Source organism: Arachis stenosperma, chromosome 9 (assembly GCF_014773155.1).
Source record: "Arachis stenosperma cultivar V10309 chromosome 9, arast.V10309.gnm1.PFL2, whole genome shotgun sequence".
NCBI lineage: Eukaryota > Viridiplantae > Streptophyta > Magnoliopsida > Fabales > Fabaceae > Arachis > Arachis stenosperma.
The window spans coordinates 9,833,416-9,848,551 of record NC_080385.1 but is presented as its reverse complement, the minus strand read 5'-3'; the positions used below and the strand labels follow the sequence as shown (position 1 = coordinate 9,848,551).

Here is a 15,136-nt window from a genome sequence, read left to right as displayed (position 1 = left end):
ACTAAAAAAAATTAGTATATGTACGTAAAAAAAATCTGTCACTAAATTACTGTGTATTTATATATAGAATAAAATATATTTTTTATTTTTAAAATTTATTAAAAATTATAAAAATATTTTTAAAATTATTTTATTTTAATTTTATCTTATAAAATTTTTATTTGTATCAAATATATCTCTACTAGTTAAATTTTTTAGAGTAATCCAACAATAATGTATGATAATTATATTTTTATTTGTTTGTATTAAAAATTATTCTTGTAAAATTATTATTGAATTGATCATAAATTATTTAAAAAATTAGTTGTCAATAATATATTTGATACAAATTAAAAATTTTTAGAATAAAATTAAAACAAAGTAAAACTTAGAGGTATTTTTAAAATGGATAAAATATATTTTTTATTCTTGAAATTTGTCAAAAGTTTCAAAAATACCTCTAAATTTTATTTTATTTCAATTTTATCCTAAAAGTTTTTTATTTACATCAAATATACCCCCAACAGCTAAATTTTAAAAAAAATTAAAATCAATCTAATAATAATACATGAAAAATATATTTAATTTGCTTGTGTTGAAGGTTGTTCTCATGAGATTGTTATTGAATTAGTTTTAAATTTTTTGAAAAATTAGTTACCAAGAATATGTGATGCAAAAAAAAAAAAATTTGAGATAAAATTAAAACAAAATAAATATTTTTAAAATTTTTGTCAAACTTTAAAGACAAAAAATATATTTTAACTTTTTAAAATTTTTAATAAACTTTAAAATAAAAAATATATTTTACTTTGATTTATAAATACATGTTATTTAATTTATTTTTAAAGTGTATATTTTATATTAATAATTAATTTAATAATTTTTTTGTATATTTAGCATACTTATTAGCAAAATAAAAATAAAATAAAAAAACAAATGCTAGTTCCCCAAAGGTGGCACCAAATTTCTATGCCCTCATTTGAGTCATTTCATTCATTCCTCTTTTGTTCTGTGTAGCAATTGACAAACACAACACACACTGCTTGAAAATAAAAATTGAAGTTTTCTTTTTCATTTCCCCCTTCTCTCTCTCTGTTCTATCCTTCACGCATATATTCCTTCAAATTCGTTTGCTTTCTTTCTTTTTCTCTCACTCAATCATCAACAACGCACACACACTCTGTTCTTCTTATCTTTGCTTTCACACATTCTCTGTACCACACTCTGTTTCTTTGATCTCTCTTCCAAGTTTCCTGGGTCTCTTTTTTCTTTTCATCTCATCATCAGTCTTACGCACTGTGATTGTATTCTTATGTTGAATTAGTGTTTGGTTGCTGAGACAAAAAAAAAAAATTGAAAAAATTAAAATCAGAGTGGTCCAGTGCATCGCTTTCTGATCCTCTGTTTTCCGAGAACATTTACTTCTGAGTTTTGAGTCTTATACAAGTCGACCCAGTTCTGAATTTTTCAGTTCTTAGAACTAAAAACTTGAAAAGATAATATTTTTGAATTTGGGTGCTTCTTGCTGCTGCTTTTTTTTTTCTCCTGTGAGCAAACGGGGTTTGAGAACATGCTTGGAACTGCGCTTCAGTTTGGGGGTGTTGGTGGCGATGATCGGTTTTACATTCCAGTGAAGGCAAGGAAGAACCTGAATCATCGGAAACAAGCTCAGAGAACCAAAGGTGGTGATGGTGGTGAAGTTGAGAGTGGAGATTCAGCTTCAAAAGCCAAACTTGTTGCTTTTGAGAATAGCAAATTCAGTGAAGAATCTTTATACCCTTTGAACATGCCACCACCTTCTTCCTCTTCTTCCTCTTCTTCTTCTGTTGATCATGGTAGTAATATTGATAGGTTTATTGAGTCAACAACACCTTTAGTACCAGCTCAGTATTTCTCTAAGGTTTGATCTCGCCCGTTCCTTTATGCAATTATGCAGATTTTTTATTCAATTATCCTTATAGTGTTGTTTTTTTCACTATTAATTAATCAATTAATTATGGTTTACTTTAATGGACTTGGAGGGTACAACAACCTCAATTTACTGTGTTTGATCTTGTTTTCAATATCTAACTATTGGTGTGTGGAATATGAACTCTCATAGAAACAGATACTAGCTTCAGAATCCACTCATGTTTAGAAATTAGAATTCTGAACGACTTTGTGATTTTGACTTGTTTCTTGGTGCTTTGAGGTGCAGACAACAATGAGAGGTTGGAAGACTTGTGATGTTGAGTATCAATCATACTTCGCCTTGAACGATCTCTGGGAATCGTTTAAGGAGTGGAGCGCATATGGTGCAGGAGTACCCTTGGTGCTTGATCAAAGAGATTCTGTTATACAATATTATGTTCCTTATTTGTCAGCTATTCAGCTGTATGGTCGATCAGCTAAGAAATCAAGTCCCAAGTCAAGGTACTGGAAAAAATTTCATGTTTAGATAGATGCCTAACTTTCTCTGTCTATATGTGTGATTTATGTGTTTTGTAATGTGATTGTATTGATTTTATGAGATATTGTCTATAAATTATAAAGTAATGCTTTTGTAGCTCTAGTTTTCACAAAAATATGCTCAACATATATAAAGTAAAAGAGATGAACATTTATGTTTGAAATTCGGTAATGGTTGATATTGTAAGAGATACCGGAAATGTAATTGTACTGTTTCATGGCTACTGCTATTTGTTTTTTCAACATGTAGTTCCTTAGATTCGGTTTGATTGATTTGCAATTCTATTTTCATCCTTTGGATAAAGGATTTCTATCTGCTTAATATCTAAGTTTCTTAATTGTAGTAGGCTTTGTGGATATAAGTCAAACCAGAAGTTCAATGAAATGAATTTTATCTCTGAAGAATGTGCTGCCATGCTTCAGTTTGTAACCAGTTCTAGTTTTCTTTATGTCATTAGGTACAGTGGTGAAGATAGTGATGGTGATTACTACAAAGATTCAAGTAGCGATGGAAGCAGTGATTCTGATTTCGGAAAAAGGACTGAACCTTTCCCGGCACAAAGAAGTAGTCAACATAGGGGAGGCAATGTTTCTAATCAAATGAGTGGCTTATCTGTCAATGATAAACTCAATGCAATGCAAGAGGGATTTTCGAGTGATGACAGCGAAGGTGGAAACACTCAGGACCTCCTCTTCGAGTATTTCGATCAAGATCCACCATATAGTCGCGAACCGTTGGCTGACAAGGTTGTTACCAATCTTAATTTAACTAATCTGTCTCTTATTTTGCAGCTGATTTTAACAATCCATCTTACATTTCTATAACATTTCCGTCATTTCGACAGATACTAGATCTTGCACGCCACTATCCTAGCCTAAAGTCAATGAGAAGTTGTGATATACTGCCAGCAAGTTGGATGGCTGTGGCATGGTGAGAGAAAATTGATCTATGGCTTTAGCAATGAATCATTATGGCAATTAACATTTTTGTTTAACTGCATCTTCTAGGTATCCAATATATCGGATACCAACAGGACCAACATTGAAAGATTTAGACGCCTGCTTTCTTACATACCATTCACTCCATACTCCCTTGACAGGTAATCATGGAACTTTAAGCCTAGTTTTGACTTGGTGGCGTCGACAGCATAGTTCTTGCTAGTTAATATTCAACATTCATTTTGAATCATATTTTTAGTTGTTGGCTTTGGCTATTCTCTTTATTTGATGCCATCTGATCATATTTTCAAGTATGAGACAAAAACAAGCTGACACTCTCTATAGATTACTTCTTGTGGATGTTATATCGGATATCATGTAGTAATCCTTTCTTGCAAAAAATAAAATAAAATAAAAGTTGAAAGCTAGTATAAATCTGCATACAATGTAAAGAATTTTTCTTTCCCTGAAGTTTCTTTTTGATGCAATTTTCAGGAAACGGAGGTACTCAAGCTCCAATATTGGTTTACCCCAATGAGATGGAAGATGGTGTACCGAAGATTTCTTTACCGACATTTGCAATGGCATCCTATAAGCTAAAGGGATCCATTTGGATGCAGAATAGGGATAGCGAGAGTCAAATAGCAAATTCTCTCTTGCAGGCTGCAGGTAATTGGCTAAGGCTGCTTCAGGTGAATCACCCTGATTATCAGTTCTTTGTATCGCATGGTACATACCGCAGGTGAACCGAGCAAGACGACATGTTCATTCTGTTCTCATGAGCTGATGGCTAAGGCTTAAAAGTTGCACAAAATTTTCTGTTCATTGCTTGGTGCAAATCTGGTATAGTCCATGCATCTATATTGTGGATTCTTGTTTGTCACATGCATAAAGTAGCACAAAAGATGAGATAATCTCCCAGAAAGAATGAAGTAGAGATTTCTAGAGTGAAAGCATAAAAGGACAGAAGAAAAAAGGGTTCATTTTGTTTTGGGAAGAAAACAGCAAAAGAAATTGTCACATAACTGGAAGGCCCTAATGGAAAAGGAGATAATGTTAGAATATACTGCAAGCCTTTTTGGGTTCAATAATGGCTGAATTTCTAAACTTTATTATGCACTTATAGCTGTAAATCTGAAGAGAATGGGTAAAACATGTAGCTTTGTATGTATATTGAGCTAAGGTTTTGGCTCTATGATAATGAACATCTTGTTACTATGATGAGGCAAAATAGAAAATTAGTTGGTATTATTACATTATTTTACTATCTCAACATTGATGTTATATGGTTCATCTAAATGCGCCTTGCAAATCAGACAGTAAAGTGCAATTTTTTATTTTTTTTAAGCCGTTGATGGAAACCTATTAATCTATTGCTAATTATAGAATTTGAAACTAGTGATTTTTTCTACAATGATTCAGATACAAAAGTTTAATCATTAGAGGGAATCAAATTCTTTAACCTGAAGAAAGGGATGTATTCCTTGAAACCCAACGTTTCCTTCCTTTTCATAGAAATCAAATTGTTGTCGCGGTTGAATTTTCATGTTGATGAATATAGATATGTGCTTAGAAATTAGTATGCAACTTAATGCAAATGCATATTGTGTTGATTGTGAGATAATTTCTTTTTCTTTTTTTTTTTGGTTGTATTCTTGGTATATTATTATTATATGAGGAATGTCACCTGTATGCACTCAAAAGTAGCGTTTGGTAGAGAGACAGAGACTAAAAGAATGAGACTGAGAGACAGAGACTAAGAGTCAGATCAAAATAAATTTTAGTATCCTGTTTGGTGCAAAGTGAGAGATAGAAATTGAAACAAGAATAAAACTCTAATTTAATTTGTACAAAGAATACAATTGGAATTAATTAATTGAAATGAAGATATTTTTGGTATAAAATATTATTAAAATTTCAGTCTCCGTCTTTAAAAATTTCAGTTTCCTGTGTCTCTACTTTTTGGAAATACTGAAATACTGAAATTTCAGAGACAGAGACAAAAATTTTAGAAGCAGTCTCTGAGTCAACAAACATGATACTGTGTTTCAATTTCCTATTCTCTGTCCCAATACATCAAAACAAACGCTACCAAAAAAGGTCATTGGAAAAGTAGTTATTAAGAAAAGTATGTTCTGATAATTTTTCTATATTATTATTATTATTATTATTATTATTATTATTATTATTTTTAATCTTTTGATGAATAAGCGAATTATATTTTTTTATACGATTAAACAAAAGAAAAAGTTTATCGTCTCAAATCTAAATCTTTTAAAAATCATCAAATTAAATTTGTTTATATATAAAAAAATAAATATCTCCTTAATTATTACCCTTTTTTTCACTCTTGTTTTATTTTATATTTTTATTCACTGTAAATAAATTTTCAGTAAAAGTAGAAACAAATTGTTAGAAAAACATATTTGATAGAGTTTAAGATAATCACTGAGAGTTAATTATTCAAATTTGAGGCCTACTACACATACAAGTTTTTTAGCTTACAAATCTTACAAGTTGGCACAAGCCCAACAAAACATACGCATTACACTCCCACATTTCAAGAGTAAATAAACGCACGTTATTCAACCACTTCTTGTTTCCAAAGCGCGCTACTCACCATGCATTATGAACGACTCTTCTTCTTCTTTCATGAAAACGAGTTTCTTGCCAAATTTGAAGATAATGGAACTTCAGAAATACACCCAAACTATTACAGAAATACACCCAAAGAATTACAGAAATACACCCAAACGGTTACAGGAATTCACCCAAACGATTATAGAAATACATCAAAGGATTACAAAACTACATCCAAAGGATTTAAGAAATACACCCAAAATTCGTTGAAGTACACCTTATGCATAATTCAGAACTCTTTCTCTTTCTCCTCCTCAGAGCTTGATGTCAAAAAACAATGGAAATCGAGAATAACGAAGAAAGAAAATAGAGAGAAAAGCATGTAAATGAAGAAGGAGAAAGAGAATGCAAGAAACGAAAGAAAAGAATAAGAAGAGGAAGAAGAAGAACGTGTAGCAAGAAGAAGAACGTGCAGACCTGCAGTAACTGTTCGAAATGCGTTAATATAAACTACTTGTATAAAAAAACGCTTGTATGTGGAGAATTATTCTTCAAATTTACAAAGATTCATTTGATATTATCTGACGACAATGCTACATGGCCAGCAAATATTATCATTTTTTATCAGCATTTGGCCAACATAATTTTTACTCATATTTACAGGAGTTTTGCACACAAGAAGTATATAGTTTGCATCTATATGTATCAAAATTTACACATATAAATCAATACAGTTTGTACTCATATTTTTTAAAATTTATATATATAAACTAATAAAATTTAATATTTATGTTAGTTAAATAATGACTAAAAATACTAAAAATTGTTGATTTTTAAGAATTTCTTTTATCCGACATCATATTATAGTTTAAAAAATGTAATATCATAGACAAGTTTCATCTAATGCATGGAAGGTTTGGGTGGCCTAAGTTTACTAACGAATTGCCAGAAGATTTTGTGGAACTGCTTAAATCAATTGAACTCATGATTGTTTTATTGCGAAGAGTATGTTAATATGTAATTATGGATTGTCATTTGGTTTTTCAATGATAGTTTTCTCTAATAATTTTTTACCACTATAGTAAGTATATATTAAAAATTAATTACTAAATTAATTATTATTTTATTAGTATATATATTAAAATATAAAATATATATTAAAAATAATTAAATAATATATATTTATAAATAAATATGTAATCACAAAAACATATATAAATATATAATAATTGATTTCACGGTTAATTTTTAACTTGCACGTAACATTTTTGATATATTTTGGTTACTGAATGATATTAGAGAGTCAACATATTCTTTCCTTGGTGACTTCTACTTTTCAGTTTTCATTATTGCTTGTAGATATGAGACAGTAAAAACAGAACAATTTTTCATAATACACTTATGGATCCCAATGTTTTGTTCTGCCAAATTGTAACCTTAGCCAAAGACTATGACCAACAGAGCAAAAATAGTTGAGGTTGATTTGTCTATTCTCTTGGCATCTTGGAATCAATTATGGTCACTAATACTAATGAATTACACATCTAACTTATTAAATATTCTAAAACTTGCATGCACCAAACTCAAAATTATTAAACTTCTATTAAATTTAATCAATTTCTAAGGACTAATCTAACTTAAAAAGTGAAAAATTAATACTTAATTCATGCTGTAGAAACATCATTATAATGAAATTAAAATTGTAGCTTTTTAATTATTTTTCGAGTCTTTTTTCTCTTAACTTTTTCTATTATTTCTGGCATAATTAAAATTGGCCTTTTGTTTTTAGATTAAAAAAATAGTGAAAAATATTATAGGGTAGTTGAAAACTAAAACTAATAAAAGAAATTGAGAAAGAGAGAATTGAAAGCATAGTTGTCAAAACCGGACCAAATCGGTCAGTTCGACCGAAAAATCAGTAAATCGAATCTCATGTCGGTCCGGTCTAAGTTTAGGACCGTTTAAAGCAAAGAATCGATATGAACCGGTCAAATCCGGAGAAAACCGGACCGGACCGTGTGGGTGGCAGTTGAAGGGAAACTTATGACGCATCGGCGCACCTGCGTTTCACCGTACTCCATATGCTCCATGTCTTGCCAAGTGTCATGGCTTATGAATTTTGAAAATTTTTCCAAAATGGCCACCATGGGTTTCGAACCCTGGATTTTAGAATGCAACGAGAATGATTCCAACACCCAGCTGCAATGTCTTTGGTAAATTTATGGACAAATTATAATAAATTATAGCAATCTTTTATTTTATTTATATTCAATTTATTTTAATTATAAAATCACTTAATTTTAAATCAATTATATTTTATTTAACTATAAATTTTATTAAATATATACAAATTAAAAAGATAAATAAAAAAATTTTATTAATCACAATTTATTTTTCTCATGATTATATGATATCTATTAATATTATTTTTTTAATAAATTATATTTCTTTTGTGACTTTTTTAATAAATTATATAATAATAGATAAAGACTCACATGCAATTATTTTTATATAAAGTTGATAGTTGAAAATTGTTAGATGATATTTAGTCAAACTTGTCAAATCATCTGATGATTCTTAAATATCAACTTCACATGAAAACAATTGTATGTGAGTTTTTACCTATAATAACATAATAATAAAATAAATATAAACTAATTAATAAAGTATTAAAATTTGAAAATAATAATTATTTTTATAAAAATAAAATAAAATTATTTATAATAAAAAAATAATTAAATTTGATACAATTATTTAATTATACCGGGTTGACCGGTTCGACCAGTGACCCACCGGTTGAACCAGTGACCCAGTGACCCAGTAACCTGACCGGGTCGATCACCGGTTCGGTTCTGATAACTATGATTGAAAGAAAAAATAACAGAGTTAGAGTTAGCATCTGCATATGAGTTTTTTAACATTTATTAAAAGCTGAATGATAGAGACATAAAATATAGAAATTATATATACACAGTTGCAAGTATAACAGAATTGATATAACTCAGAGTTTTAAATGTGGAAGGTGGTTAGGCAGTACAACTAACGTAACTAACTAACTAACTAATTAACAGATTAGAGTAACTTCTACATACTTCCTTCATGACCCCATCTCTTTTATTTTCTACATTTAAAACTCTCCTTTGCTTCAGATGATGATGACAAATTATTGGAACACTGCACCATAAGCTTGTCTCTGATATTGAGAAAAGAAGTCTAAAAAAGAGCCTTGGTAAAGGTATCTGCAATTTGGACAGAACTAAGAACATGCATTACTTGAACCACTTTACTTGTGACATAGTCTCTCACAAAGTGAAGATCAATTTCAAAGTGTTTAGTTTTAGAATGCAGGATAAGATTTGCTGTTAGTAACACAACACTTTGATTATCACAGTAGGCAATAGGTGAAATCATTATAGGAAATTGCAGTTCACTAAGCAATCCTTTGATCCAAATCAACTCTGCAACTAAGTCAGTCAAGGCTCTATACTCAGCCTCTATGCTTGAACGAGCTACTGCACCTTGTTTTTTAGAAGACCAGGATACTAAGTTCTTGCCAAGAAAAATACAAAATTCTCTAACTGATTTCCTATCATCAGGATCTCCAACTCAGTCTGAGTCACAATATGCTATTATTGTCATGGAAGAGTTTTTGCTCAGCTTCAAGCCATGAGAAGCAGTACCACTCACATATCGTAAGATTTTCTTTACTAACTTCCAATGCATGCCTCCAGTGGTGCTTGCATAAACTACGCTACTCTATGTACACTATACGACAATTCTAGCCTTGTAACTGTTAAGTATTGCAAACTTCCCACAACTGACCTGTAGCTTGCAATTTCACAATGGAGGGTAAGCGCATATGGCAAGACTTACTGTAGGAGCATTGAAAGAAAAAAAATGAACAAAACAAAAGGCGTTAAAATAGAAGGCTTATACAAAAAAATCGAAGAGACATATGTATATATAGAGAGAGAGAATTCCAATACAGAGATACATAATCAAGTCCTAAACTCGACTTACGAAGCAAAGTTCGGCTAGAAAAAAAAATATATACAACCCAAAAATAAACCAAAGGATAAAATACCAATCCTGAATCTCTAAATCAACCTCTAGGAAGACAATACAAGTTTTAATATAACAGTGGAAAATATACACATATATATAAGCTAAGTACATAAAATGAAAGTCCCAAAAGTATATCTTTACTTCTGAAGGAGTCTCCAGCACGCTCAGTGAGGTGCCTCACGTCCTGCATCTGAAAAACAACAAATACATATGGAATGAGAACCGGAAATTCTCAATATGATAACAGTGCCCAATAAAAAAAATATAAGGCTCTAAAAAGTCAAAGGCAATCCTAAACTTCTACAACCCAGCTCAAAGCCCAGAGTTCTCACTAACCAGGAATATGATAATTCTACCTAGGGATTCTAATCTGTCTCTTCAATTCTAGTTCTCTACATGTAACACTCTCACTATCAGAATGTCACGCTTTCGACTACGCCACTCTAATATCAAGAAGTATTATGACGACTTCATATACTTAATAATAAAATATGAGCCTTTGACTCGAAATTGTATCGCTATTTTCTTTGAAAAAAACAGAAAAATACTTTATCTTGAAAACAGACAAGCATATACATATATACAAAAGATCTTACATAAGTAGCTAAGGAATATAATATACATAAATCATTACAATTTCTGTTCCTCTTACAAATTATAATATTGATGGCGAGGAAAAAAAATAAATAATAACTAAAACAACAACATCGAATAAGCAAAATGAAATAAAACTCTTCATGAGCCTCGTCATCCGTCTCCTGAAAAGATAAAGTTGTAGGGAGTGAGAACCTAACCACACGGTCTCACCAAGAAGTTTCAGAATTGTCATAAGAAGATATTTAATAAGAAAATCATTTTCAATCTCAGTGATTATCGTTGTCTTATGAATCTTTTGAAAACCAATGGTTTAACCATAAAAAATTCAAAACCTTTTTAAAAGAAATCAGTTAATTAACCAGAAATCCAAACTCCCTTTTCAGATAAAATAAAAAAATCTTAAAAGTTTCCTAACAGTATGAATGACCAACTTGTTCCAAACATAGGTTCATTAAGTCTATGCTAAATCAACTTGATATTTTATACTTTACTAAACCACAACTCTAACCAATCACGGCCTCTGGCCCATTACATAATCAATCACGACTTCAGGCCCAAACAACTCAATCAACGTCCAATTCACCACAACCCAACTAATTTCAGTCACAAATACAGTAATGAGGTTCAAACACAATCAAGAGCAGTTACGTCAAGTACAGCATTTAGCAATTAAACAGAATTATTCACATAGGTAAACCAATTACAATATGCACACCCAAATAATGTCACATAGATGCATATGATGAATGCTTGCCATATGGCTAATGAGCTCATCTGTCAGTTATACAGCCAACCCGACATATCCTGGTAGCTAACCATTGGACAGTCCCTCTGTTCGCACATTCCCAAGCTCAAATATGATGTTCCATGGAGTCAAACTCCAAACTCAATAATATTCCATGGAATTAAACTCCAAACTCAATAATATTCCATGGAGTCAAAGTCCAAACTCAAATATAATATTCCATGGAGTCAAACTCCAAGCTCAATAATATTCCATAGATTCAAACTCCAAGCTCAATAATAAAATATTCAAAATTCATATATATATGCATGCCCTTGGGGAATCCGGGGAGTTAAAGTGCCCGGTCACATCTTGTGATAGAGGGTCAACAGAGTATCGAGTCTCAACCTGGAGCAAGTAGTGGCAAGTCACTGCGTCTACCCGAAAAAACTCGTGTCTCAAATAATTTAAAATCATAAGCCATATGAATAATTCAATCAACATTCATCAATAAATACATCATTCTCAATATCATCATCATTCATCAATTCATATCTCTTTTCCAAATTCATTCGAAAATCACACTTTAAAATCAATCATCATCATCTTTCATTCAAATTCAATCATCATCATCCATGCTCCTATTCTGTTCACCAACAATCCCAATTCAAAACATAATTCATTGTTTTCTAAATAAATCAAACTTAAAATATATAATCTTTAAAATCAAATCTTTTTAAAAGATTAATTCAACCGAAACTTCCAATTTTTATAAAATTTCGACAACATCTCCTATAAAATTCAGACTCTACCACCCTTACAGGTCCCATCAAAACCATATTTTCCAACCCATTCTCATCCAACTTCAATATCAAACAACTCCAATGTCAACTCATTTTCAAAATCGAACCAGATTCAATATTCGATCATTTCCAACTCTCAAGTCATTACCAATAAATTAAACCAATAGTTTCTCAAACTCTTTTCAACAGTTTCAAATCCAAGTCATTCCTTAATTTAATATATATATATATATATATATATATATATATATATATATATATATCATATTCCAAAATAAAATCACTTTTCAGTATAAATTTTCAATAACTGCACGCAAACTCAAGAAAATCAATAATCCAATCAAGCAGACAATTTCATTTATTCAAAGCAATTTAATTCAGTCCATAAAACTCGTGTAATCACCAAAAATATATTTTGAATCAATATCAATTGTCGAAACTCAAAACACTAAAACGCGTCACAAGCTCATTTTCTCTCGTCCCGTAACGGCGGTAGCTGTAATCACAGCTTCGAACCACTTTCACAACAACCACAACAACTCTAATCGCAACATATGATAACTGAAACTCAATCTTATAGAAATTAATACAATAAAACCTCAGCGTAAAATAACAGAACAACGACTAAAAGAATTTTCGGAATGAAAATGCTTACCGTATTAAGGAATAATGACTGAACCAAATAGCGGCAGTCACTGTGGTGGTTTCGACGGCCACATGAAGTTTCTCGATGACCAGGCACAGCCACAAGGCCTCCTCTATGTCCGGCGAGTCTACCTTCTCCCTCCATTCACATCTGGTTGCGTCTCCCTCACTCCCACTTGAGCTTCTCCCCGTGGCAGAACCCGTCAGAGGTGATGGCAACCTCAATTGCGGCAACAACGCAGTGACTTTGTCGACGTTGCGGCGGTCCTAGGCCCACAACCTTCGCTCTCTTTATGGCTCTGCTCCTCAACGGCGATGATGGCTTCGTGGTGAGGATGCGACTGGGTACGGCGGCAACGCGCGACTTCTCTCCTCATTCACGTCTCTCTCTCTCTCTCTCTTGCCTCAGATCTGATTCGTGACGGCGACAACAACACGACGCGGCGGCGGGGAGCTGGGGTGGGACGATACGCGGCTTCCTCCTTCCTCCTCCCTTCTTCTCTCTCGCGGCGCAACTCCCTCTCTTCCCAGGTCTCCTCTCTGCCATGCGTGTGTATGTTTGTTTATTATGTGGGTTGATGAATGAAAATTGAAGGTGAGGGTGTGAGAGAGATGAGGGTGATGGTGGTGAGTAATAGGGGGTTTGGCGGCTGCTGAGGGAGAAAAAGGAAAGTATGGCGGTGAAAGGCGGTGGAGGTTAAGGTTTGTCGGGTTTAATTTGGGAATTAGGGTTTAATTTTGGGCAAAAGTGAAATTAGGAATTTTGAATAAATTGGGATTTGGGTAGAATCAAAATCGGCAACGTCATCTCCCCTTCCCACATGCAACGGTGACGATAGGGGCTCCGGTGGCTAGCCCTAGCGACAGCAGCGGCGTTACCCACCCCCATCAACCTTTCTTCTCCATCATTATTCCTCTTCTCTTGGTGAGGGGAGCTTCGGTGGTGGCTAGAAGTGCGACGGCCTCTCTGTCCTTTCTATCCAATAACAACAGCAATAACAGTGGCAGTGACACCCACCGGCGCTACTCCCCCTTCTCTCTGTATCTCGTGCTCTCTTGCTCCCTCTTCCCCTCTTTCTCTATTTTTCTTCCCCATTTTTCTTTCTGTTTCTGCTTTCTCAAATCCTCCCTTTTTATTTCAAAAATTTTGTCATGAACGTATTGAGAAAGGAAGAGAAACGTGTGGGGGTGGTTTACGCGTGTGTGGATAAGTAAGAGATGAGTGTATGCGTGTGTGTGATTAATTGGTCAGGGAGTATACGTATTAGATAATAACGTTATGTATAAAATAAGAAATGTAGGACTAGGATTAAAGTAAAATATATTCCAGTAGCTTAGAAATTCTACAAAATATTCAAGATAAAATAACAATTTATGATTTAAATATGATATTGTAAAAATAAATTTCGAAATACATAATTTTATTTATTAATTTATCAATGAATTCAAATAATTGTTTTTAATTTAAATTATAAAATGAATATATTAATCACATTTTATAAGATACAATTTAAATCTAAATATCAATTATCTAAATTAAATCATATAACTTTTCATTATCTTTCTATCACCAGAACATTAACAAAAACTGAACATATATATTAATTGACTTAAACTTAAAGTATTTATGAAGATCAATTTAATCATTCCTAATAAATTAATCTTTAAGAGTCTAAATTAATAAAATAAGTAATAACTTTTTCATAATAAAAGTTACTTAAATTAAATGGTACAATTCTTTTCTTATTTTTCAATTACTAAAATTATGCAAAATAATCAATTATAATAAAATTACCTAAGAATCTTAATTGATTTAAAATGAAATCATCTCCGAGTCTATTTAATTACTTCTAATAAAATAATTTCTAAAATTATAAAGTCTAAACATAATAAGATAAAATCACAATTTATTCATACTGAAATTTTCAAAAATGTGGGATGTTACACTACAAACCTCCCAATCGCGAGTTTGGAATAACTCTCAACTTCACCTCCACCAAAATGAAAGATCTCTCAAAGTAAACACATACAAGGCATACAAATAATATACAGTTAAGAAAGCAGATACAACATTTAAGTCCCGTAGCATATAAATATAGATAAACAATTAGGCAAACTCAAACACAATGTGCATACTCAACCAAATCATAAAATGCACATGATGCATGTCTGCCCTATGGCTGATAAATCTCATCTGTCGGTTATACAGCCAAAACCGACGTGCCCGGTAGCGAACCTGGAAAGTCCCTACGTGCGTGCATCTCCAAGAGTCTATGCATATATATAATCATTCATTTATCATCTTATTGGGAGATTCATTCGTAAAGGTATAAGTGTTCGGCCACATCTTGCGATG

At 32.0% G+C, this 15,136-nt stretch overlaps 1 protein-coding gene across 1 annotated transcript; it reads left to right on the top strand.

Moving 5' to 3' along the window:
• The first annotated feature begins 995 nt into the window (after positions 1-995).
• Positions 996-4,639, top strand: LOC130951581 (uncharacterized). Its single transcript, XM_057880273.1, has 6 exons — positions 996-1,879; positions 2,177-2,391; positions 2,886-3,174; positions 3,273-3,358; positions 3,436-3,527; positions 3,862-4,639. The coding sequence occupies exons 1-6, from the start codon at positions 1,550-1,552 to the stop codon at positions 4,110-4,112; spliced, it is 1,263 nt and encodes a 420-aa protein (XP_057736256.1). The 5' UTR covers positions 996-1,549; the 3' UTR covers positions 4,113-4,639.
• Positions 4,640-15,136: the final 10,497 nt, after the last annotated feature.

What these genes read in the sequence shown, in the direction of transcription:
- LOC130951581 (XM_057880273.1), top strand. Translation starts at nt 1,550, where the DNA reads ATGCTTGGAACTGCGCTTCAGTTTGGGGGTGTTGGTGGCGATGATCGG. An exon ending in CAGCTCAGTATTTCTCTAAG is followed by an intron (nt 1,880 to 2,176) that starts GTTTGATCTCGC and finishes TTTGAGGTGCAG; the next exon opens with ACAACAATGAGAGGTTGGAA. An exon ending in AGTTGGATGGCTGTGGCATG is followed by an intron (nt 3,359 to 3,435) that starts GTGAGAGAAAAT and finishes TGCATCTTCTAG; the next exon opens with GTATCCAATATATCGGATAC.